We start from the raw sequence: 25,276 nt of genomic DNA, 5'->3' as shown, positions 1-25,276 counted from the left end.
AAGTGTAAAGCTGCATAGCACAGGTACCATACATAAATGACAGAAGAAGTAGAGGGTCTTTGGGAACTCTACCAAAAAACGTTTATTCAGATGAACAGTTATTTAAGGTACACATTATATATACCCAATTAACTGTTACATCACTCATTACTCTAGTTTTTTTAGCCGTAGTAGAAGGGACTGTGCAATATTTTCTAATGCTAACCGGTCTTGCAGGGAATGCTTAGGGGAGTATGGTAGGAAGGGGGAATTGTGGATGCACACTGGAAAGGAAGTGGATTTTTTCCTTTATTTTCAAGCAGACATATCCATGTAATTAATTGCATGCCGGTATTTGTGTAACTGCTGGGAATAAGTCTCAGGTTCTTAGTCTTTCTCTCTTTTTTGCACATACAATATAGGATGTCTTGGTGATAACAGGACACCAACATTATCTAAGATGTCACCTAATATAACTTGACGCAGTGTTGTGTGTGACTGTAACAACTCCTAAAGTTGGAACTTTCCCACATGAAATTGCTATGCATACTTGCCATTCTTAAATGTAACTGGACCCACACCCCGCAAGTCAACACAGAATATTGAGTGGTAAATACTGATTTACAACAATATTCTAAATATCAAAGCGAAAATTATCAACCGGTATATAGCACACAACACAATGCTAATACTGTGCCTAAAGACTTTGGTGTTAAAATGACTTTGTCCCTTTCTAGCTCACCGTGGATGGATCTGTGTTAATACTATGCCAAAAACCTCTGCGAGAAAAACAGACGTTTGAGATTAGCGAATTCAGTGTTGCTAGTGTTGTAGGGTACTCTATATAAAAGGAGCTGTTCTCCATCTAAACTTGGGAACTATCCAAAGTTCTTTGCTTCGTGTTTTGCATAATTATGCGGCACTCTAAGCCTGAAAGGGTATTGACTTGACTTCTACTAGGTGCTCCCTTATGTATGGACAAAGCTGTACCTCTCTGATGAGTTTTAACTAGAGTAAAACACTCATGAGAGGCTGCTTTTATTAATTCAAACTTGGCTTGGATTGTATTTTACCAATCCAAAGCTGTAAAACTGCACCTGGTGTCATAAAAGGCTTTTGTCAATGCACAGCTCGGTGACCATGACTTTTGGAAATGGTCTTTCTGCAGGGTCACCCTCAAACATTCTGCCTTCCTCCTTCTCTTTTTCTGATCTAATTTCTGCTGGCTTTAGGACTGCACACTTTACCACTGCTAATCAGTGCTAAAGTGCAAATGCTCTCTCCCTAAAACATGGTGACATTGGCTCATAGCCAATTGGCATATTTAATTTACTTGTAAGTCCTTAGCAGAGCGCACTACATGTGGGCCTGCAGCACTGGTTGTGCCACCCACATAAGTAGCCCTTAACCAGGTCTCAGGCCTGCCACTGCAAGGGCTGCGTGTGCAGTTTCACTGCCACTTGGACTTAGCATTTAAAAGTAATTGCTAAGCCTTAAATCCCCCTTTTTCTACATATAAGGCACCCCTAAGGTAGGCCCTAGGTGGCGCAAAAGACTGGGTGCTATGCAGGTAAAAGGCAGGACATGAACAGGTCATATTTAGTATGGCCAGAATGGCAATAGAAAATCCTGCTTATTGGTGAAGTTGGATTTAATATTACTATTCTAGAAATGCCACTTTTAGAAAGTGACCTTTTCTCTACACTTAAATCCTTCTGTGCCTTACAATCCACGTCTGGCTAGGTTAGTTGACAGATGTGTTGTGCATTCCACTCAGACAACCCCAAACACAGGATGCTCAGTCACACCTGCACACATCTGAATACTGAATGGTCTTCCTGGGCTGGGAGGGTGGAGGGCCTGACACTTACATTTCAAAGGACAGTGGCCTGCCCTCACACAATGGACTACCAAACCCCCTGCTGGAACCCCTGCTGGAACCCTGATGGGATCGAAAGGGGACCTTGTGCATTTCTAAGCCACTCTTTGAAGTCTCCCCCACTTCAAAGGCACATTTGGGTATTTAAACCGGGTCTCTGACCCTAACAACTCAGACACTTCTTGACAAGATACCTCCTGGGAAAGAAACTCTGAACCAGAACCTGCAACCTGCCAAGAGAAGCTGTCTGGCTGCCCAAAGGTCTCACCTGGACTGATTTTCTGTAAAGGACTGCTGCCTTGCTGTTGCCCTTCTGCCTTGCTGGCCTCTGGCTCTGCTGAGAAGTGCTCTCCAAGGGCTTGGATAGAGCTTGCCTACTGTTGCTGAAGACTCGGGCCAAAAAGACTTCACCTCCTGCAAAGGAATCCTTGTGAAAATTTGACGCACAGCCTTCTGGAAACAACGCACAGCCTGCACTGCGACGAGTAAATCGCCGCACAGCCAAGCCGGAACGACGCAGCTCAACTTTCTGAGATAAGATCGACACAGCTTGACTCGGACGGAGAATCGACGCAGGGCCTGCCATGTGATAGACAATCCAACACAATACTGGAATGACACAAGTCTGTGACTTCGCCCCGAACACCCAGGATTTCCAGGCATCGCCCCTGGGTGCAACAAAGATCCCCGCACCGCATTGAGAAACCCAGACCGCCCCTCAAAGAAACAACGCAAGTCCTGTATTGCAGGAAAAGAAAAACGCATCATTTGTGGGCGCTGGAAAGTCCGACGCACACCCTCTTTTTCCATGCAACCTCCTCCTCTGCGATCCCCGTGCGTGTAATTTTTGACACACACCAGGTACTTTGAAAACCCAAGCATAAACTGTTTATCTAAACAACTATTTTACAACTCTTGAAATTCATATTTCAACTTGTACTTATTGCATCTTTATCGTTTTGACATTTTTTTATCAAATACATATTCTATATTTTTCGAAACCTGTGTGGTGTATTTTTGTTGTGTTTATACTGTGTTATTGCATGATTTATTGCACAAATACTGTACACACTGCCTTCTAAGTTAAGCCTGACTGCTCAGTGCCAAGCTACCAGAGGGTGGGCACAGGATAATTTGGATTGTGTGTGTGACTTACCCTGACTCGAGTGAGGGTCCTTGCTTTGACAGGGGGTAACCTGAATGCTAACCAAAGACCACATTTCTAACACATTTCTTATGACACTGTGCTTATCCTATGCTGCTCTCTGCCTAAACTTGGGATTTGAGAACTATCCAGAGTTCCTTGCTTCCTGTTTTACATATATACACACACACAAACATATATGTATATCGATAAGTACAGGTTTACTGTACATTAACTCCACATATGTACTGCCACAATATATATAAGATACAAGGCAGTAGAGTGAAAAATAGTAAATCTATAATTACCTATATGCACTTATCACCTTAATATTTTTAATTCAATATTTAGGCTTGAATTTTGTGGCAAATCAAGATTTACCACTTAATATTCCAGACTACAACCATGTATTCAATTATCACAGAAGCATGGCATATGGAATAAAACAAGGTCTGCTTTTAAACCATAAAATAGCTGCGCATAGGACTAGTATTTTTAACCAATCATGATCAGAGTAGAAAAGGCTCAGAATGAAAATTGCATGTGTCAGTTCCGGCAAGCTATAAAATTCAACACTAACTTGTGTTTCCTTCTAAACTAGGTGATGCATATTAACTGGGTTTTATCAAGTAGATCCCAGACAGATAAAATATAGCCTCAGCAGTATACAACAGCATTAGACAAAACAGACCTCCAAATTAAACAGGTAAGTACAGAGTATCAGCTTTATTTACAAATAACCTTAGGGCGAGCGCAGCAGAGCGACCACTCTCAAACACAAGGGTGCAGTCTCTGTCAAAATAAAATAATGGCAGACTCTTGCAGACATAATTAGAACCCTCCCCAGCTTCTGCACAGCCAGGAGCCCAACTGTGTGAGGATCTCGCGAGCTTCAAAGCTTGCAGACTTGCCATGCGCTACAACACATCTCCCTTTTAATATAATAACAATACATTTACATTAACCACATAACTTTGTAGCAATACAATATGTAAAAACTGTTATAGCAACCAAACAGTAACTGAGTGAATATTGTCCAACTTAAAAAATTGCAAACAGAAAGCCATTTAAAAATAAACCTTAAGGGCTGATATTGTCTCAAACAATAAACCTAAAGAGAAAAATATTTAAATATAATTTTTCATCAAGTAGCGTATGGTTTGTGTGCATTCACTTGATCTATACCTTTTTTGTATTAGAGTTAATTTTTGTTCTGATATCTTTTGAACTGAAACATTTGTACCAGAAACATTCTAAGCTATTTTGATCAAACTTTCATTCTCACAATTACCAGAATCATTGAAGGTAACTGGAGCAACTGAAGATTTATTCTACCACTTTTCCCCTTTTACACAAATTGCAGGCTTGTTACAGCAATAATTCTTTAGGATTGCTGAATTTCACATGACATTTACTGACTAACCTGGGAATTTCAATTCTTACAAAGTCACCTATTTGAAAGTCAGTGAAACATTCTCTTTCTAGTGAGGAATAAATACCTAGAACACATTTCACCTTGTTTCTTCTATACAAATTCATAACATTTTGCAGGATTGACACCTGTAAGTTAACTTATTTCTCCTGACTAAATGTCGATCTACTACAGTGAAAGAAGTTTGTCCTGTAACTGCTTGGAAAGGAGAAATTCCAGTTGTGGAATGGGGTGTTGCATGATAGGATTTAACTTGTCTTTGATGGAAGATGTAGGGGGTAGATTATTGGATAAAGCAAACATGGTGGTGTTACAAATTAGTTTACTTGCTCACTCAAAAAGACCATTTTCTTGAGGGCGATAAAGACTAATGCGTCTATGTTCAATACCGGTTTCTTCAGGAAATGTAACCATGAAATCAAATGTAAATGGTACCCCATTAACCGTAATTAAACATTTTGGAATACCTTCACATGAAGACTTCAAGGAAACAAAATCATTGTGTGTGTTTTAGGTGCCCTTACAAAATCAACTTTGATAACAACAGGAAAATGGACCTAGGAAAGCCAATGCCACTTTGTCACAGACATGATCAGACAACCTGGCAGCTACAATAGGAGGAGTTATAACAATAAAATGCTTCTCTGCTCTGTAACACGTCTCACATTAGGGACTTTCTACTCAATATCAAAATCCATTTTGGCTACCACTACGTTTCACATAAACTTTTTCGTTCAATGCAATGCCCAAATATCCTACATGAGCTAAATCTAACAATTTGTTTCTTAAAGAACAAGAGGGGGTACTAACCTCTCTCCTCTGCAAACAATACCATCAATTAGAGAAAGTTCAAGTGAAATTTTAGGAAAAAAAATCTGCAAAACACCTGAAAGATCTCTTTATTTAGGCTAACCTTACATCATCAGTTTGGAAACCTTACACAATGTAATTATCAGATATGGTACTGCAATCCAGTCTGTTTTGGAAATACAAGACTAAACTTGAAAATCAACTGAAGCAATTACATACTCTTCCAACTCATTTTCAATTTCTGTTTCTGCTCCTATATTGGGAAAACGCTATAGAAAATGTTTCCTTTTGTTAGTGGAGCCAGGTACATGAACCACAGGAATGGTGTATTCTACCATTTTACTGGGAAGTCCGGTAACTCTTGCATTTAGTTTTTCAGAGTGTTGAGACAGTCTGTTCAAAATGGATACCAAAGGCTTGTGATTTGTGCTAAGCTGGAAATGTACTTCCCATTATACATTTGTAGATTTTTGCATAACCCATGATTTCTTTTTCAATAACTCAATACTATTTTTCAGAATCTTTCGAACCTCTAGAAGCAAAAGCAACTGTACAATCAATGCTTTCAAATCTCTGGGACACTAGAGCTCCTAAATCTCTCTCGCTGGCAGCTACTGTGACACATACTGGGAGACCTGGAACTTATAGTTGTAACAAAGGTTCTTGTAATAAATACAATGTAAAGTGAATAAAAGACTCCTTTTGTTGAGGACCCCAGACAAAGTCCATCCTTTCTCAGTAAAAGATTCAGCTACAGCTGAAAATTCAGAAGAAATTTAGCACAGAATTAATATCAGCCAATGCAAGACATTACCAGTTGTCTCTATACTTGGTTCTGGAGCCTCTTCAATGGCATTGACCAAACCAGGTTTAGGACTAATTCAGTTTGCACTACCTGTGTGCCCTTTAGTACTCTAGATGGTTTTGATCAAAAGTACATTTGTTGTGTCTCAAACGTAAACCGCTGACTCCAAGGCTTTCAAAAACTGCACTCAATCTGTGAATAAGTTCATGTGGATTCTCACTTATTACTAATACATCATCTTGAAAAACTAGCACTCCTGTCATATTACCCCAAATCTCATCCATTACACTATGCAAGTTGCAGCCACCAATCTGAAAAGCATTTTTCTCAACTGGAAACGCCATTCAGTGTAACAGAAGCTGTGAGATACCATGAATGACTCGGAGAGAGCAATTTGATGGTAAGCAGATCTTAAATCCAATTTGCTACACATTATTGCATCATTCAAATTTACCATCAAAACTTCAGTTCTAGGCAGACAGTGAGCATTAATCCAAAAATGTTTGTTTAATGATCTTGAGTCAATACACATGTTTAATTCCTTAGTTATTACAATAAAGCACACAGATTACAAATCCTCCTAAATGCAGGACACTGTTTGAAATTAGCTGCATGACGGGGAGATCCACAACAAAAACATGCATGAAATCTGTTGTCTGAAATATTAACATCTTTTGACTAACACTTGAAAGATAAAGACTAGTCATCCTGCAGCTTGATTTGTATATTTAGAACGGTTTCATCAGCATATTTCCTAAAGATTTCCATTTCTGTCTGTGATGGCTCAATCACAGAAGCAGCATCAACTGCTTCAAGAGATAATCTTTTGCAAGAATGTGATTTCTTCTGGATGGGCTTGTTATGCCATCTATCAAATGACTGATCTTTTATGAGCTTTTCAGTAACGTTTTCAAACTCACTATTTGCTACTAAAATTCTTAAAGCTGTGACCTGAGATTCCACTGACTCTTCACGTTTTTGTTCTCTAGAAAAAACTAAAATGATTTGACAACAATGCTCTTTTGTGCATCAAACCTCTTTAATCTTTTTAGAGCTTATTGAAATTCAGCCAGCTTTTCTCCTTCTGGTGGAGTACACACAGGTAAATGTTTAAAAATATGTTGTCCTTGTCTTCCCAGACAGTGAAATATAGTATGTTTTTTCCTTTATGTCCTATAGAGTTGTGCAACAATAGCACCAAGATGGGCATTAAATGACCCGTCCCTATCCTCCCCCATTCAATGATAGATTCACCAGGTAAATCCAAGAAAGGAAGAGGAGGATCCACAGCCTGCACTCTAAAAAGAAAAAAGATAGAAACCCAAAAACTAATAGTAAAATTACTGATAAATGATGTCAAGGAGACAAATATGATGACAAAATAATAATAATGTGCTGCACAGTAATGAAATGCACTTGGAAGAATTTCCAATGAGGCGGAATTGTATGAATCCACAATTAACATGTATGATTCCACAATTAACATGTATGATTCACAACTAACACATAAATTCACAAAGCAGCTCATAAAGATGTGCAGTTAACTGATGATCATTAAAACCAAAATGTTGAGTTTGTAATGGCATTATAAATATATTTTATACTGCTATGCACATCACCGCTGTGCTCCAATCCTTAGGAAATTAGATAAAAGTACAGCATCCTGAAACAGCAAATAAGAGAATTTGTAGACTGTTACTCTCATTGTGTGAACTGTGGGATGATTATACCAGCAGGAGGAAACAGGAAGCACTCCTCAAGCAACAGAAGCCTCAGGCAGGAGCGACGCAGTGTGAACAAGCTCTGAGGTTGAGCAGCTCTTCTCTTAATATGCTGTGTAATTACCTCCATATTAAACAGGTAAGTACGGAGTACCACATGTTTTAAATATAATAACCTTAGGAACAGCACAGTAGAGAAATCGTCCTCAATCTCAAGTACGTAGTCTCCGCCAACAGAAAATAACAACAGAGACTTGTGCACACATAATTCGAACCTCCAGCTCTCACACAGCCGGAGCCCGATCACATGAGCAGCTTCCGACCTGAAAAGCTTTAGAGTTGCCACACGCCACGGCAGGACCCTCTTAAATAGGATATTCAAATGTGACATAGTAAAGCTATTGTGGTAGCTCAGTAAAGCGATAAAGGAAATATTTAACCTTAATATGACACTCAGACCATCAGCATGGGCTTGCCTCAATGTCTTTTCTAATCCTTCAATATCAAATAGTCAGTTTTGCCTCAAGTTAATTTCTATGCAACTGGAAAAAATACTAAAAGCCTTTCTCAATACTCCTGGTGAGCATATGTATACCACTCGTAAAGATATGAAGCCAAGTCACTAGGCCTTCGCACTTCAGAACATTTTCAGACCAGAAACCATGAGACAAGCACTATCTATTTAGAGATAAACAGTCTTTGATGTAACAATTCTACAGAAACACCTACAAACAGACAAAACATAATGTCACTAGCACGTGGCATACACCAACCTATCAGTTAAGCAAACCAGTCCTGGGACTGGCAATAGGTAGGTGTTTTCTTTCTCACCCTCTCTTCCATTTCTGCCTCCTTCCCATCTCCTTTCTCCCATGCAAGAGTTTGTTTCTCTACTCTCCTTCTGGAAGGTATGCAGTTCATAACTCAACTCACAGAAAAGCAATTCAACCTCCTTCAAAAGGAGATACGTACAAAAGATGGTTCAAAAATATACACCACAAACTCCTACACAGACATACTTCAGCATTCTAGATATCTTTAATCAAAATCAGGGGTGTGGAGTTTAATAAAATATCTACTTGTCGATGGGACAGGTTGCTTCAGAAATCTACTTGTCCAGTAAAAATAAATCTACTTGTCCCTTTGTTACCATATAGTGTGGCAACAGATTATGACAGCAATCTCATTATATAAGAGTTCTAATAATCTCTCTGATGCTGCCACGGCTAATACTATGGTAGGGCTTGAATACTAGCAATTTCCTTATTTTGCCAACTTTCCACAGATCTACACACTGGACCTTGAGACAGCGGTAAGCAATAGTTCAAGGGTTGGAATGCCATTTGAGTCTGTGCAAACCAACTAACTTTCATGTTTTAAGGGTTTTCACCAGTTCTTCTGAAATAATTTCCCATACTGAGAAAGTTTGCAAATTTACTCCTGACAAGATCAGAAGTAAAACTTCTTCGAGAGTCGGGGGAAAAAGCAGTTAAGGGGAAAGTGAACCTGTAAATGCTTAACAGATTTTCGTGTGAGCAAATCTACATATGCACATTTGCTTGTGCTAAATACAGTTCACAAATATTTTCTAGGAGTACGATTTCCTTGTCCAATGTAAATTCTTGTGAATTCATCAATTATGTATTTCTGCACTAATGCAAAGACATATACCATTGGGGCACTTTTGTAACTTTCTTTAAGAATTGAGCCCCTAATTAGGGCTGGTGTTAACCAAAATATTTTATTAAAATTCTCTCTCTATCCATATATTGGCTGGCTTCACAGGGAATGATCGCAATCTGCTCGTTCACATGGAGAATCAGCACACATAGTTTTGTTCGGTGCCAGGAACTACTGTGGGAATGTGCACTTTGAGAATAAACAATATTTTTGCTCTTTGCTAATATCTGTAACAATGGTGAGGGCCCAGCAGCTCCCACACCAATAAAGTTTTACATAAAGCCATGCCAAAACAAGACACGCATTGACAAAACCAAAAGACTGACCACCAATGTTGGATCTATCGACTTTGCCAATCCTTGTTTATATTTCCCATAATCGGGTCAAAACTGGTTATAGTGACTTTCCATTATAAATATTTTTTGAAATACTAGGATGCATTAACACATTTGACTAAATGAGGCTTCAAAGAAATGGTACCTAAAATCTCACAGTAGCTTAGCAAAACTTTAACAAGTTGCATTTTTGTGAACATTTGATTTTGAAAGCAAAGAATCATCAATCCTGCATTCAAACATCTGCAAATATGTACTTCTACTCAGAGCATTCTATGTAGCCTCATATTGTCAAACTTTGCAAACGTGTACACATTTTTATTTTTTTACTGGTACCACTGTCAATAAATGTCATCCTCATTTGCAATATCTTTTGAGAGAGCTCACCCTAATAATAAATACATTGAATTAATGAACCATAAATACAAGTTTGAACAGCATTAACATAGACATAAATATTACCACAACTGCAGACAATTCTCTTCCCCTTAATGTGGTACTGTAAATTGGCAGTGAAATGGTTTGCGCTGCAGGGGTTTGAGCATACTTGTCCCAAGGACAAAATAAAACCAGAAAAGTTGTTGTCCTTAGCCCCAAACAATATGTCCTTATGCCGGCTATAGGAATGCCATACCCCTGAAAATGTATGCACATCGTTCATAACTAAAACATACTTACAAAAATAAAAAATTCTTACAAAAAAAAAAAAATATATATATTCTAAAATAAAAGAATACTTACTCCTGGTGCCTGCCCCATCGCTCTCTATAGGGCTAAACTTGCCACTACTACCATCTGGAATTACAATTTATATTGTAGATTTCTGAGTGCTGGTTCTGTCATGTTATCCATTTTCTCTGTAACTACTTATCTTTATTTCTTATATAGAAAGAGTGGAATAAGAGATAATACTGTGTAAATTTGAAGCTTACAGTGAAATGCATTGCTAATGAGCGCTCTTTAAATTGTATTCTTTTACCATTAATTTATTCATTCCATAGTAGGATAAAGAAATAGTGACTTCACTTCGTCATGAGTCTGGCTCACAGAAGTAAATGTTTCATCAGCTATATGGACAACCAGCATGCCCACCAATAATTCCAATTTAGCTCCAGAATCAGGAATAATCATTTTGCCTTGGCTTGAACTTAGTGTAAACTTTATGGTGATGCGGTGAACTTTGCCAGTTCCAAACATGCATTTTATCTCATATTTATGAAAATGTTTCTATAATTACTTACTGTTGGTTGCTTGAACACTTTCCTCTATATTGCAATACAACTTGAGCTCGGAAACCAGCCATGCGCAGACTTTTGTGTACTCTGGTGAAGTGGCACCACTCAAGGAGGCTTGAGAGAGGGCTCCATCTTCCAGCAAGGGCCCTTTGTAACTTTGGAGGGAAACACAACATTCTCAGTACATACAACTAAAATTGAATAGTATATAATAAAATACAACTGAGTTTTGTAGGTTTCTGCACTCAAGTATGTATCCATAAACACCATTAGATGGAACACCTGAAGTCAATGTATTACGCAATTATACTTCCAAAGGGAGTAGTGGTGGTGGAAGGCGTACTGCTGTCCAGCTCAGCACACAATGGGGTTCTTCAGGGTCCCATGTTACACTCCAAAAAAGACGACCCCCGCCACCAGAAGGTCCAGGTCAGGAATTTGTATAAAGTGAACTTCTAGACACTAAAATCACCACTTTAAATGGATGCTATTTAGAGTGAAGTAGCATAAAGTGGTCTGGCATGTCGTAGAAAGGAGTGACGTGGCACGTCAGAGTGGAGTGGCATGTCCGAGTGTCTATTATTATAGATGTTTTTTTTTGTTTTTTTCTATAGGGTGCCGTGGAGTGGTGTGTCATACAGTGGGGTGTCGTAGAGTGTCTAAGACTGGAGGTGCGTAGAGTGAAGTAGCGTACAGCTGAGAAGCATGTCTTACAGTGTTCATGGCGCATCGTAGAGAGGAGTGGCTGGTCATGCCACTGCTTGTCGTAGAGTGGACTGGCGTGCAATGACGTGTAGAGGAGTGATGTTGTAGAGCAGTGGAGTGGCATGTCATCAGGTGTCTTTTGTCATCAATTCTTCTATTTGTGATTTCAATAGGTACCAAGGTACTTTCTAGAAAGTTTCTTTTGAAGCGTATACAACAATAAAAATACTTTTCCTAAACTGTTGAAGCTTTGTTAAAGTATCCCATTTCTTTATGTAGCTTAAAAACATAATAAGCTATGTCACACATAGAAACCCACAACACAACCAACTTGTGGTCTAAACAATATTGCTGCCTTTTTATTTTATAAGAGTTGTCATTAGCCAATATTATTGTGTTTTGTCACCAGCATGTGCCACAGTACACTGCAAAATGACCAAGGTATACCACAGTCCAATATCTCACTAAGTTTCTGTTTGATATAATTTCTAAAAAAACTGCTGAACCAATTTTGAACAAAGATAAAGGAGATTTCCACACCATAATCTATATTCTTGCAAATTTCATAAAAATTTGTTTAGGCATTTTGCCGCTACGTCTGTCAAAGTCTATGGAATACAGCATTTTGGGACCCCACCCATCCTTTTTCATTGCACCCCCTGAACTAAATCACCCAGAAACTTTGCATCATCATCCAATGTAGAAAAAGGAATAGGTCTGCAATGTTTCACGCAGATTCGTCAAAGGGTGGCAAAGTTATTATTCATCACAAATCTGAGGAATTCCGCTCTCTCTGAATCCTAACTAGAGTGGCTACCACCATTCTATAATTAAGATTATATATATATATATATATCTATATCTATCGATCGATCGATAGATAGATACACACACACAACGTTTTAAACATTTTTACATTTATGGTGTAGGGGGCTCCCTCTCTTTACCTGTTCCCTCCTCTGAACTTTAAGTTTAGCTTTAGCTCTACCAAACACTAAAATATCCTTTTATCTCTACCCTTCACTTAACCCTAAAAATCACTCTTACTTCTTGTTACATCTACCCCAGAACCCTAAACTTACCATTAACCCCCCCTTTCGTTCTACCCCCGCTGAACCCCAAAATAACTCTTACTGCCATTTACCAATATCCTCCTATTTACCTTTAAAAAAAAAACATACCTACACGGTAATGTACTGCGTGGTAAAGGTAAAAACCTACACTATGTACTTACCTATGTGGTAAGAACTGGGTGGTAAAGACAGTGTTGTAAAGTGTGTTTACACTTGTAATACCAAGAATAGACCCAGGATGGTGGCACTGATCCACAAATTTGTGAAACAGAAAAAGACTGGGCGTTTTACCCACAAAATAAAGCCTCCTTTCACAATTTGTTATAGCACTACAAACAGTAATAACATTAATGCAAAGAACATGCAGCTAAAGCAGTTTGCAGCCAGAGGCATCAGGTACATTTGAGGGAGATTTCATAAGGGCTACAAACACAGGAGTAGGATCATTTTTTTAAAGGACACTTGCTATTGCTAAATCAAACTCTAAGTATATTCTTACACCTTTAACCTACCTGACAGTTTGCATCAACACTAGGAAGGATAGTCCTTTACATAAAATGGAACTACAGCTGCCCTGCTTCACAATAAATTAGGGATAATCTGTGACCAGTGAAATAGAGACACACCTATTTTGTTGGATCGTTATGCAGTCTTTGCTGGATCTTTATGCAACCTTTGATATGGTTTATCAGTGTGTTATTTTACATCATCTGATCCTATCAGTATAAAATGCTCAGCGACTGATAAGTTCTCGTCCCTTCTTTTGAACTGCACTAAATCTTTTGCCCTCCAACCTTTCATATCCCTGCCCCAGGCTGTATCTTGCAAGGTTCCAACGATTTCCTCTACCTACCGCAAGGTTTTTAGGTCGAGTGCTCAAGTGTGGTAATCTATCTGTGGGCTTTTAACCATGCACACCGCACACCCATCACTCGTTCATGGACTTGCCTTTCAAAAATCCTTTATCACTGGGAAATGCTTCAAGTTTGTCCCTCCTTGGGCCAGTTTTGTTACTGCCTTGGCCATCAACCCTATTAGATGGATAACTGCTTTTTCCTTTTGTGTCTCTTTTTCATGCTCACGCTCATGGCGGCCGCCGCGCTTTGAATCGGTTTGCTTATGTCAACTGTTTTACTGTTCATTTTATGTGGCAAGAAACGTCCAGTTAGGAATTTACAAAGCTAATAGCTCTAAAACGAGCAAATGCAAGATCCACTGCATTGTTCATGCTTGTTTATGTTTAAAATCATCCTTTGATTAGTTCCTTTGTCTACATGGAAATTTCATGGCCGATAACACACAACCAATTATCAGACTAACTCCCTCTTCTCCCTCCAGCGCAGCTGGGTTTGCAAACTGTCATTCAAATGTTCAAAAGTGAATATTGTTTTATGATTTCAAGCCTAATGTTAATAATGAAAATGTCACTTACCCAGTGTACATCTGTTCGTGGCATCAGTCGCTGTAGATTCGCATGTTTTGCAATAGCTCGCCATCTGGTGTTGGGCCGGAGTGTTACAAGTTGTTTTTCTTCGAAGAAGTTTTTCGAGTCACGGGACCGAGTGACTCCTCCTTTTGTCTCCATTGCGCATGGGCGTCGACTCCATCTTCGATTGTTTTTCCCCGCAGAGGGTGAGGTAGGAGTTGAATTGTAGTAATAGTGCCCATGCAATGGAGTGACTAAGTATGTACCTATTTAAGGTTGAGATGATACATATACAAATAGTTGAAGGTAACTTCCAAACTGCTACAGGCTCCCGGGGAGGCGGGTGGGCACATGCGAATCTACAGCAACTGATGCCACGAACAGATGTACACTGGGTAAGTGACATTTTCAGTTCGATGGCATCTGTCGCTGTAGATACGCATGTTTTGCATAGACTAGTAAGCAGTTATCTCCCCAAAAGCGGTGGCTCAGCCTGTAGGAGTGGAAGTAGTTTGAAATAATGTTCTTAATACGGCTTGACCTACTGTGGCTTGTTGTGCGGGTAACACATCTACACAGTAGTGCTTGGTGAATGTGTGAGGCGTAGACCATGTGGCTGCCTTACATATTTCTTGCATTGGGATGTTTCCTAGAAAGGCCATGGTAGGACCCTTCTTTCTGGTTGAGTGTGCCCTTGGTGGATGCATTTAACTATCCATCTGGCTATACCTTGTTTTGATATTGGGTTTCCTGCATGAGGTTTTTGAAATGCAATAAATAGTTGTTTAGTCTTTCTGATGTTCTTTGTTCTGTCAATGTAATACATTAATGCTCTTTTGACATCTAATGTATGTAGTGCCCTTTCAGCTACGGTATCTGGCTGTGGAAAGAACACTGGAAGTTCCACTGTTTGATTTAGATGGAACGGTGAAATAACCTTTGGCAAAAATTTAGGATTAGTCCTTAGGACGACCTTATTCTTGTGTAGTTGTATAAAAGGTTCTTGTATTGTAAACGCCTGAATCTCGCTTACTCTTCTTAGGGAAGTAATGGCGATGAGAAATGCAACCTTCCAGGTTAGGAACTGTATTTCGCAGGAGTGCATGGGTTCAAAAGGTGGACCCATAAGTCTAGTTAGGACAACATTTAGGTTCCATGAAGGAACAGGTGGTGTTCTTGGTGGTATAATTCTCCTAAGGCCCTCCATGAATGCTTTAATGACTGGTATCTTATATAGGGAAGTTGAATAGGTAGTCTGCAGGTATGCAGATATTGCTGCAAGGTGTATTTTAATACACCATGTCCAAACAGGTCAGCGCCGTCTCCTCCTCCTGTTTCAACACCCTTCGAATGCTCCGCAGAATCTTCAAGTGGATTCCAACAGAAACCAGAAAGACGGTGACCCAAGCCCTCGTCAGCAGCAGACTTGACTACGGCAACGCACTCTACACAGGCATCCCAACCAAAGACATCAAACGACTCCAACGTATCCAAAATGCCTCCGCCCGACTGATCCTCGACATACCCCGCCGAAGTCACATCTCCCCTCACCTAAAGGAACTCCACTGGCTCCCGGTAGACAAGAGGATCACCTTTAAACTCCTGACCCACGCTCACAAGGCACTCCACAACACCGGACCCTCCTACCTCAACACCAGACTTAACTTCTACACTCCAACACGTCAACTCCGATCCGCCAACCTCGCCCTCGCCCTCGCCATCGTACCCCGAATCCAGCGCAAGACATCCGGCGGCAGATCCTTCTCCTTCCTCGCCGCCAAGACCTGGAACTCTCTCCCCACATCTCTTCGCCAGACCCAGGACCTCCTCGCATTCAGAAGGCTCCTCAAGACCTGGCTCTTCGACCGCTAAATCAGCAGCGCTCCCCCCCCCCTCAGCGCCTCGAAACCCTGACTGGTACATAGCGCGCTTTATAAATGCTATGATTGATTGATTGATTGATTGATTGATTGAATGGAAGAGAAAGCCAGGTTAAATTTTTGTAAGTGAAGCAAGTAGCCCACTACATGTTCTGGAGTTGTGTGTAAAGGTTGTATTTGATTAATATGGCAGTAGCAAACAAACCTCTTCCATTTACTTGCATAGCAGTGCCTGGTGGATGGCCTTCTGGCTTGCTTTATGACTTCCATACATTCTTGGGTAAGTTGTAAGTGCCCGAATTCTAGGATCTCAGGAGCCAGATTGCTAGATTCAGCGATGCTGGATCTGGGTGTCTGATCTTTTGGTTGTGTTGTGTCAACAGATCTGGCCTGTTGGGCAATTTGATGTAGGGTACTACTGATAGGTCTAGCAGCGTTGTGTACCAAGGTTGCCTTGCCCAAGTTGGTGCTATCAATATGAGTTTGAGTTTGTTTTGACTGAGTTTGTTTACCAGGTAAGGAAGGAGAGGGAGAGGAGGAAAAGCGTAAGCAAATATCCCTGACCAGTTCATCCATAGGGCATTGCCTAGGGACTGTTTGTGTGGGTATCTGGAATGCAAGTTTTGGCATTTTGCGTTCTCCTTCGTCGCAAACAAGTCTATTTGAGGTGTTCCCCAGAGTTTGAAATAGGTGTTCAGAATTTGGGGGTGAATTTCCCATTCGTGGACCTGTTGGTGATCTCGAGAGAGGTTGTCTGCGAGTTGATTTTGGATCCCTGGTATAAATTGTGCTATTAGGCGAATTTGGTTGTGAATTGCCCAACGCCAAATTTTTTGTGCTAGCAGGCTTAACTGCGTGGAGTGTGTCCCCCCTTGCTTGTTTAGATAATACATTGTTGTCATGTTGTCTGTCTTGACGAGAATGTATTTGTGAACTATTATTGGTTGGAAAGCTTTTAGTGCTTGAAAAACTGCTAGTAGTTCTAGGTGATTTATATGCAGTTTTGTTTGATGTACGTTCCATTGTCCTTGTATGCTGTGTTGATCGAGGTGTGCTCCCCACCCTGTCATGGAAGCATCTGTTGTTATTACGTATTGTGGCACTGGGTCTTGGAAAGGCCGCCCCTTGTTTAAATTTATGTTGTTCCACCACAGAAGCGAGAGGTAAGTTTGGCGGTCTATTAACACCAGATCTAGAAGATGACCCTGTGCTTGAGACCACTGTGATGCTAGGCACTGTTGTAAGGGCCTCATGTGCAGTCTTGCGTTTGGGACAATGGCTATGCATGAAGACATCATGCCTAGGAGTTGTAATATCATCTTTGCTTGTATCTTTTGTGTTGGATACATGCGTTGTATGATGGTGTTGAAATTTTGAATTCTTTGGGGACTTGGAGTGGCTACTCCTTTTGTTGTGTCTATTATGGCTCCTAGGTATTGTTGTACCTTGCACGGCAGAATGTTGGATTTCGTGAAGTTGACGGTGAACCCTAGTTTGAAGAGGGTTTGTATGATCTGATTTGTGTGATTTGAGCACTCTACTAACGAATGGGCCTTGATTAGCCAGTCGTCTAGATATGGGAACACATGTATTTGCTGCCTTCTGATGTGTGCAGCGACTACCGCTAGACATTTGGTAAAGACTCTTGGTGCGGTTGTTAATCCGAAAGGCAGTACCTTGAATTGGTAATGTATTCCTTTGAATACAAACCTTAGGTATTTCCTGTGCGATGGGTGTATTGGTATATGGAAATACGCGTCCTTGAGGTCTAAAGTTGACATGTAGTCGTGTAGTTTTAGCAATGGTAATACTTCTTGTAGTGTGACCATGTGAAAGTGGTCTGATTTGATGAATGTGTTCACTATTCTGAGGTCTAGGATTGGTCTCAGTGTTTTGTCCTTCTTTGGTATCAGAAAGTACAGTGAGTAAACTCCTGTGTTTATTTGTGTGTTTGGCACTAATTCGATTGCATTCTTCTGCAATAGTGCCTGCACTTCTATCTCCAGGAGATTGGAATGATGTTTTGTCAAATTTTGTGCTTTTGGTGGTATGTTTGGAGGGAATTGTAGAAATTCTATGCAATAACCATGTTGGATAATTGCTAGAACCCAAGTGTCTGTAGTGATTTCCACCCATGCTTTGTAATAATGACTTATTCTTCCCCCCACTGGTGTTGTGTGGAGGGGGTGAGTGACATGTGAGTCACTGCTTAGTAGTAGGGGTTTTGGGGCTTTGAAATTTTCCTCTATTCCTAGGGAATTGCCCTCCTCTATATTGTCCCCGAAAACCTCCTCTGTACTGTCCCTGGTAACTGGACGGTGTTGCCTGTGAGGTGCTGGCTTGTGTGCTTTGACCCCGAAGCCCCCCTCTAAAGGGTGTTTTACAGAATGTGCTGTAATTCCCTCTGCTCTGCGGGGAGTAGAGTGCGCCCATGGCTTTAGCAGTGTCCGTGTCTTTTTTGAGTTTCTCAATCGCTGTGTCCACTTCTGGACCGAACAGTTCTTTTTCGTTAAAAGGCATATTGAGAACTGCTTGCTGAATCTCTGGTTTAAATCCAGACGTTCGGAGCCATGCATGCCTTCTGATAGTTACAGATGTATTAATTGTCCGTGCAGCTGTATCTGCAGCGTCCATGGAGGAGCGGATTTGGTTGTTAGAAATGGTCTGTCCCTCCTCAACCACTTGTTTTGCCCTATTTAGTAGGTCCTTGGGCAGATGGTCAATGAGATGTTGCATCTCATCCCAATGGGCTCTGTCATAGCGCGCAAGTAGTGCCTGGGAGTTAGCGATGCGCCACTGGTTTGCAGCTTGTGCTGCGACTCTTTTACCAGCTGCATCGAACTTGCGGCTTTCTTTATCTGGGGGTGGTGCATCTCCAGATGTGTGGGAGTTGGCCCTTTTCCTAGCTGCTCCTACAACGACAGAGTCTGGTGGCAGCTGTGTAGTGATGAAAGCCGGGTCTGTAGGAGGCGCCTTATACTTTTTTTCCACTCTTGGTGTGATTGCCCTACTTTTGACCGGCTCCTTAAAGATTTCTTTTGCATGCCGGAGCATACCAGGGAGCATAGGCAGGCTTTGGTAGGAGCTGTGGGTGGAGGAGAGTGTGTTGAATAAAAAGTCATCCTCGACCTGTTCTGAGTGGAGGCTTACATTGTGAAATTGTGCTGCTCTAGCCACCACTTGCGAATACGCAGTGCTGTCCTCTGGTGGAGATGGCTTCGTAGGGTATGCCTCCGGACTGTTATCTGACACTGGGGCGTCGTATAAGTCCCATGCGTCTTGATCTTGGTCACCCTGGCTCATGGTGGTGTGAGCTGGGGAATGTGATGGAGTTTGTGCTGGTGAGACGTTAATCACAGGTGGAGGAGAGGGTGGTGGGGTAACTTTTTTCACCACTTTTGTTTGTGGTGTTTGTTCAGTTTGGAACTCCAATCTTCTCTTTCTTCTAATAGGGGGAAGGGTGCTTATTTTTCCTGACCCCTGCTGTATGAAAATACGCTTTTGCGTATGGTCTACATCCGTTGAGTGTAGTTCTTCCTCAAACCTATGCTTTTGCATTTGGGAGGTTAGCGAGTGCTCTTCTGTATAAGAGCCTGAAACTGGGTCGGTTGCAGTTTGTTTCGGCACCGAAACCCTGTCTGCATCTTTTTTCGGCTCCGAGGTGACTTTTTTCTTTTTCGGGGCCGAAACCTCTCGGCGTCGATCTTCTTCGGTGCCGCTGTCTCGGCGTCGAGCCGTGTCTACACCGGTATCTCGGTGTCGATGCTTGTCTCCAGCACTTTCTCGGTCCCGAGAAGGCTGCGTGCTGGTGTCTCGACCGGAGTCAGACGATCTCAGCACTGTTTGGGCCTTTTTCAGTGCCGACGGTCGGTCACCGAATTTATGGGTCGAGCCATGGCCTGATGGCAGTGGCGTCCCCTGGGCCTTGTAAATCTTCTTTTGAGTGGTTTTCGACGTCCTACTCACGGTTTGTGTATCGTCGAATCCTTCGGAGTCCGATTCTTGGATCGAAAAGGATCCCTCCTCTTCTTGTTCCTCGAACTCCCGGTGGGCTGTCGGCGCGGACGCCATCTGAAGTCTTCTGGCTCGACGGTCTCGGAGAGTTTTTCGGGACCGGAACGCACGACAGGCCTCGCAGGTGTCTTCGCTGTGCTCAGGTGACAGGCACAGGTTGCAGACCAAGTGTTGGTCTGTATAGGGGTATTTATTGTGGCATTTGGGACAGAAACGGAACGGGGTCCGTTCCATCGGCGTTCTTCTGCACGCGGTCGGGCCGACCAGGCCCCGACGGGGGATCGAAAAAATTACCCCGAAGGGCACCGGAGCTCTTCGATCTTAGACGCGGTGTTGAATCTAACTACGCCGACCCCGAACGCAACAATACCGACGAAAATCTTCTGAAATTAGCTATTTTTCCGTTCCGAAACTCGGAGCGACAGGAACACGTCCGAACCCGATGGCGGAAAAAAAACAATCGAAGATGGAGTCGACGCCCATGCGCAATGGAGACAAAAGGAGGAGTCACTCGGTCCCGTGACTCGAAAAACTTCTTCGAAGAAAAACAACTTGTAACACTCCGGCCCAACACCAGATGGCGAGCTATTGCAAAACATGCGTATCTACAGCGACAGATGCCATCGAACATAATACTTCTTTGTTGGAGCTATACTGAACGTTGGTTTCCCTCCCTCTGGCCCAGTCCTTAAGTACGCCTCCTGCCTTGCAGCAGATGCTATGACTTTAAGGTTCTTAGTGGAGCAGGAGCTTCCTCTGTGTCCAAATCAATTTTGTGTCCTCCACATGTTTTTACTTATTACAAGCTTTGAAAAACAGCCTTTCCATTTTTTGCTAGGTATCTTCAATGCTCAAGTGGTATCTGAGTGCATCCTTTCATGACTGGAGTAATGTAACAAGCTATTGCTACATTTACCAGGTTCCTCATTGGTGAAGCTTCAAAGAATTCAAAACCTGGCAGCAAGAGTAGTCTGTAAACCTGGTCATGTTGCACAATCTCAGATTAGAGTTCATTAGCTCCTAGTAAAAGACTGTGTGGCTTTCAAAGCCTTCTGCTTCATGAACAGCATTTTTTTTTTGTTTGTTTTTAAACCAAAACAAAAAAATATATATATATAAATCTGCTGTACACGTACACTTTATTGGTAACAATCGTACCAGAATTCTGAGTTCCAACTACCAACTTCTTTTCTCATTGCCTGGGGGAAAATTCACCTGAATAGAGGGCAGAAGGAAACATTGCTCTTGGAGTTTACTTGGCCCACCACTTTGGAATAATTAGCCTATCCACTTAAAAACTCTCTCTTTTTGTCAATCCTTTAGAAAATCTCTAAACCAATTTCTTTTGCTCAGTGTTTTTCCTCTCCTTACTAGATATGTTGATCTTAGTACAAAGACGCCCTGCTTGCATTTTGGTGAGTGAACGTTTTACAAATGTGATAAGCAATCCATCAATTAATCCCAAAGGCTGGTAGAGGTGCCAAAGACTCAGCAGAGTAGCTCTGACTGCTAATACTGGATTCACAAGGCTAGCAGAGAGGGGCCAGATCAAGGATCTCGATCTTCAAGTGTGTGGGGTGGGAAGAGGGGGTTCAGAGGGTTGGGCGAGTGCATCAAAGGCTTGTAGAGATGCTCTGATGTCAGGCTGAGGGGCTTTTGCAGTTAGGGCTTGGCTGTTGTTAGTGGAGAAGGATCACGCTGACTGGCATATGACTGCCCTCTGTCTGAAGGGGCAATCAGTGGATTAAAATGACACAATGGGGCCCAAGCAATTGCCAGTGGCTGAGTCTTTTGCAAGCTTTCCACATACCACCTTCATGATTTTCCAAACGACTTTCAAGAGGCAGTGTAGGACTTCTAATTATTGGCACTAAAACTTAAATCTCTCCTTGGCCTGGGCTGGTCTCTAACTATTGCTTCTGGAGATACTAAAGATGGGCTGAGAGACTAAGGACCACGCCAGGCAACACATTTCTCAGTATAGGCAGTAGATGCAGTAGGGACTGCACAAGCCTGTGAAAGGACACCTGACAGCAGGAGCAGACACTTAATATGATGGCAGGAAGATTATTATGCAGATGAATCCCCCGGTTACACAGAGAAATGTCAGAATGTTTTTGGGCATGATAAGCTACTGTCGCCATTGGATCCAAAAAAAATCCGTATTTTCCAAACCACTGCAGAAGTTAACGCACAAAGAAGTTACAAACCCAGTCCTGTATGATGATGAATGCATGAAAGCTTTCACTGGATTGAGAGAGACTTTGTGCAGAGCACCAGGTTTGGGAATGCCTGATTACACTAAATGTTTTTCACTGTTTTGTCATGAACTCGATGATTGTGCTTTTTCTCTTTTGACACAGTTGCATGGAGGAAGAAACAGAGCTGTGGCATATTTTCTGCTACATTGGATCCTGTTGCTGCAGCGTTGCATGGCTGTTTAAGGAAAGTGTGGCTGCTACTGGTGTCAGTCTTAGTCAATGCGAAGGCATTGTGATGGGAAATCCTTTTACTGCTTATGTCCCACATTCGGTTGAGGACAATTTGACCTGAACCAAAACCCAATCCTTGACTAGTCCCTGTCTTACCAGTTATGAGTTATAAATTCCTGGCTCTTCCAATGTGACAATCAAAAGATGTTCAGCTTTAAATCCTGCTACATTGTTACCTATTAATGTTGATGATCCAAATGATGTAAATGAAATGGAACATGACTGCCTCGATGTCACTGAACTATGCACCACACCCAAACCGGACATTCAGGATACTCCTTTAGAGGAGAATGATCAAGTTGTATTTGTTGATGGCTCAGTTTAAGAGACAGTGAAGGTACTCTGACAGCAGGTTATGCAGTCTGCACTATCTCAGGAATAGGCAAAGCTTCATGGCTACAAGGGGTCATTTCTGCCCAAGTAGCTGAATTGGTTGCTCTTACAAGAGCATGCTGTGTATCTGAGCAGCTCAAAGTGACAATTTCCACAGATAGCCAACATGGATTTCGTGTTGTGCACGACTTTGGACAGTTATGGCACCAGAGAGGTTTTATAGGATGAAAAGAAGAGATTGCAGGAAGAGGCAACAGAAGAAGAACGCAGAAGTTAGAGTAGAGCAGGTTGTGTACAAAGAAAGGAAGATGATGTCTGGATTTCAAATAAAGAGAATGTTGTGCTGCCAGATTATTTTTTGATCTCTATGGCTAGATATTCCCATTGTCAAGTACATCTCGGCAGAGATGCAATGATTCACACATTTAAACAGACATGGTACAAACCCAAATTTAGGTTAATCGCAGAAGCAGTATGTCACAGATGTGTTACATGCCAACAAATGAATGTCAGAAAACGCACGGTGGTTAATTTGAGCCATGAAGGCAGAATGGGAGGTCCACTTAAAAGAATGCAGCTTGATTTTGTTGAGGTGCCTGCCTTTAATAGATTGAAGTATGTGCTGGTAATTGCGTGCGTTTTTCCCACTAGATAGAAGCCTATCCAAAACGTAGGAATGGTAGTCTTACTGTAGCCAAGCTTACTGCTTACTGCTGCTCAAGGTTTGGCTTCCCGATGTCTTTGAAATCAGATTGAGGAACTAATTTCATTAATGAGATCATAAAAATGTGTGCAGCACTGAACAATGAGCAAAAATTGCACCGCAGTTACAGAACAGAGGCATCTGGATTGGTGAAACAAATTAATAGAACACTGAAAGTTCAACTGGCAAAGGTTTGTGCCTCTACAAAGTTGAGATGGCCTGATGCATTACCACTTGCCACGATGAGCATGCGTAGCACCCATGACAGGAAGACAGGATTTGCGGGGCATGTAATCCTTATGGGGCCTGCAATGAGGTTGCCAGCAGTACCTGCCAATGCACTTATGAGCATAATAAATGATTTGGTGCTGGATTATTGCAAAGGTCTGGCTAATGGGATTCACTATTTATCACATCAGGTTGAAGCAACAACAGTTCAAACAGCTCAAGAACAGTGCCAGGTCTGGTGAATGGGTGCTTATCAAAAAGCATGTGAGGAAGACTGGACTGGAACCAAGGTGGAAAGGAACGTATCAAGTCATCTCGGTAACAACAACAGCTGTGAAGTGTGCTGGTGTTCCGGAACTGGATTCATGCAAGCCACACACGTAAAGTTTCATGTCTTCTTGAAACCACAGGGTCTGATCCCCTAAGAGTGAATTGAATGCAGAAGAAGAAGGGATTCAGATTAACCAAGCTGTGAGTACCGAACAAGTGGCTGAAGTAGAACTCGGGCAAGATGGTAAAAATGCGAGCATTCTGAACACAAACAAAGATGCAGTAGAGCAAGTCAAAGCCAACTGACTCCTGCCAACACAGCAAACGTCGAGAGTCCAGTTGCACTCAAAAGAATACTGCGAAAGGAGATCAATGGTCTGCATCCACACTTGACCTGTCTGCTGATAAAATCTAAAATATAACAGAAGCAGTTGGAGAATCGAATCAAAGTGAAGACGAAATTTGTGCTGTAAGTAGAACAAAAAGAAAGAGTGCCAAGTCACAAATACTCTTCACCTGACTGGATCTATCTTGTCGCAAATGAATGGGAGAAGAGGTTTATGGCCTTTTGTTTGGACTGTGAGAATTCAGGTAAACATTATGGAACTTGAAATCACATTTGAATTGAGTTTTGAAATAACCGTGCCAATTGACCAGAGATATTACACACTGCAAGTGATAATAAGCGTTCGTCAGACTGTGATATACTAATGACGAACATTTTGAACTATTTTTTAGAACTTTTTTAATTGAGACTTGAAGAACTTTCTAGAAGATCAAGAACTGTTGTAAACAAGTGCAGAAAGACGTTTTGAATAGCTACTTTGGAATTAGATTTTTGCTTGCATTTGCTTTTGAATTTTTGTGTTCCTTCTTTTTCTTTTCTCTCTGATTCTACAGAAGCCATGAACCAAGAGCAGGGTAAACGCGGTAAATGAAAATATGTATGCATTGGTTTAGCTATAATATGTATGATTGTGTGTATTTTATTGATTGCAGGAATGAGTGTTTAAGTGAAAGAAGAGATGCAAAGTACAGCGACTCCAGTGCAGGGATTAAAACCGTCTAAGCAGGATAGGTTTCATAAGGATGAGGGATTGCTTCGTTTAGATGACACAAAGGGTGATTAGTC

General features: G+C 41.5%; 1 protein-coding gene across 1 annotated transcript in view; it reads right to left on the bottom strand.

Moving 5' to 3' along the window:
* Positions 1-25,276, bottom strand: part of FAM98A (family with sequence similarity 98 member A) — a 337,728-nt gene that overhangs the window by 278,683 nt on the left and 33,769 nt on the right. Inside the window, exon 2 of the mRNA XM_069234676.1 lies at positions 11,027-11,175. Within this exon, the coding sequence (XP_069090777.1) occupies positions 11,027-11,175 (149 nt within the window). The remainder of the gene's footprint in view (positions 1-11,026; positions 11,176-25,276) is intronic.

This window comes from Pleurodeles waltl, chromosome 5 (assembly GCF_031143425.1).
Source record: "Pleurodeles waltl isolate 20211129_DDA chromosome 5, aPleWal1.hap1.20221129, whole genome shotgun sequence".
NCBI lineage: Eukaryota > Metazoa > Chordata > Amphibia > Caudata > Salamandridae > Pleurodeles > Pleurodeles waltl.
This window is presented reverse-complemented; position numbering and strand designations above follow the sequence as displayed.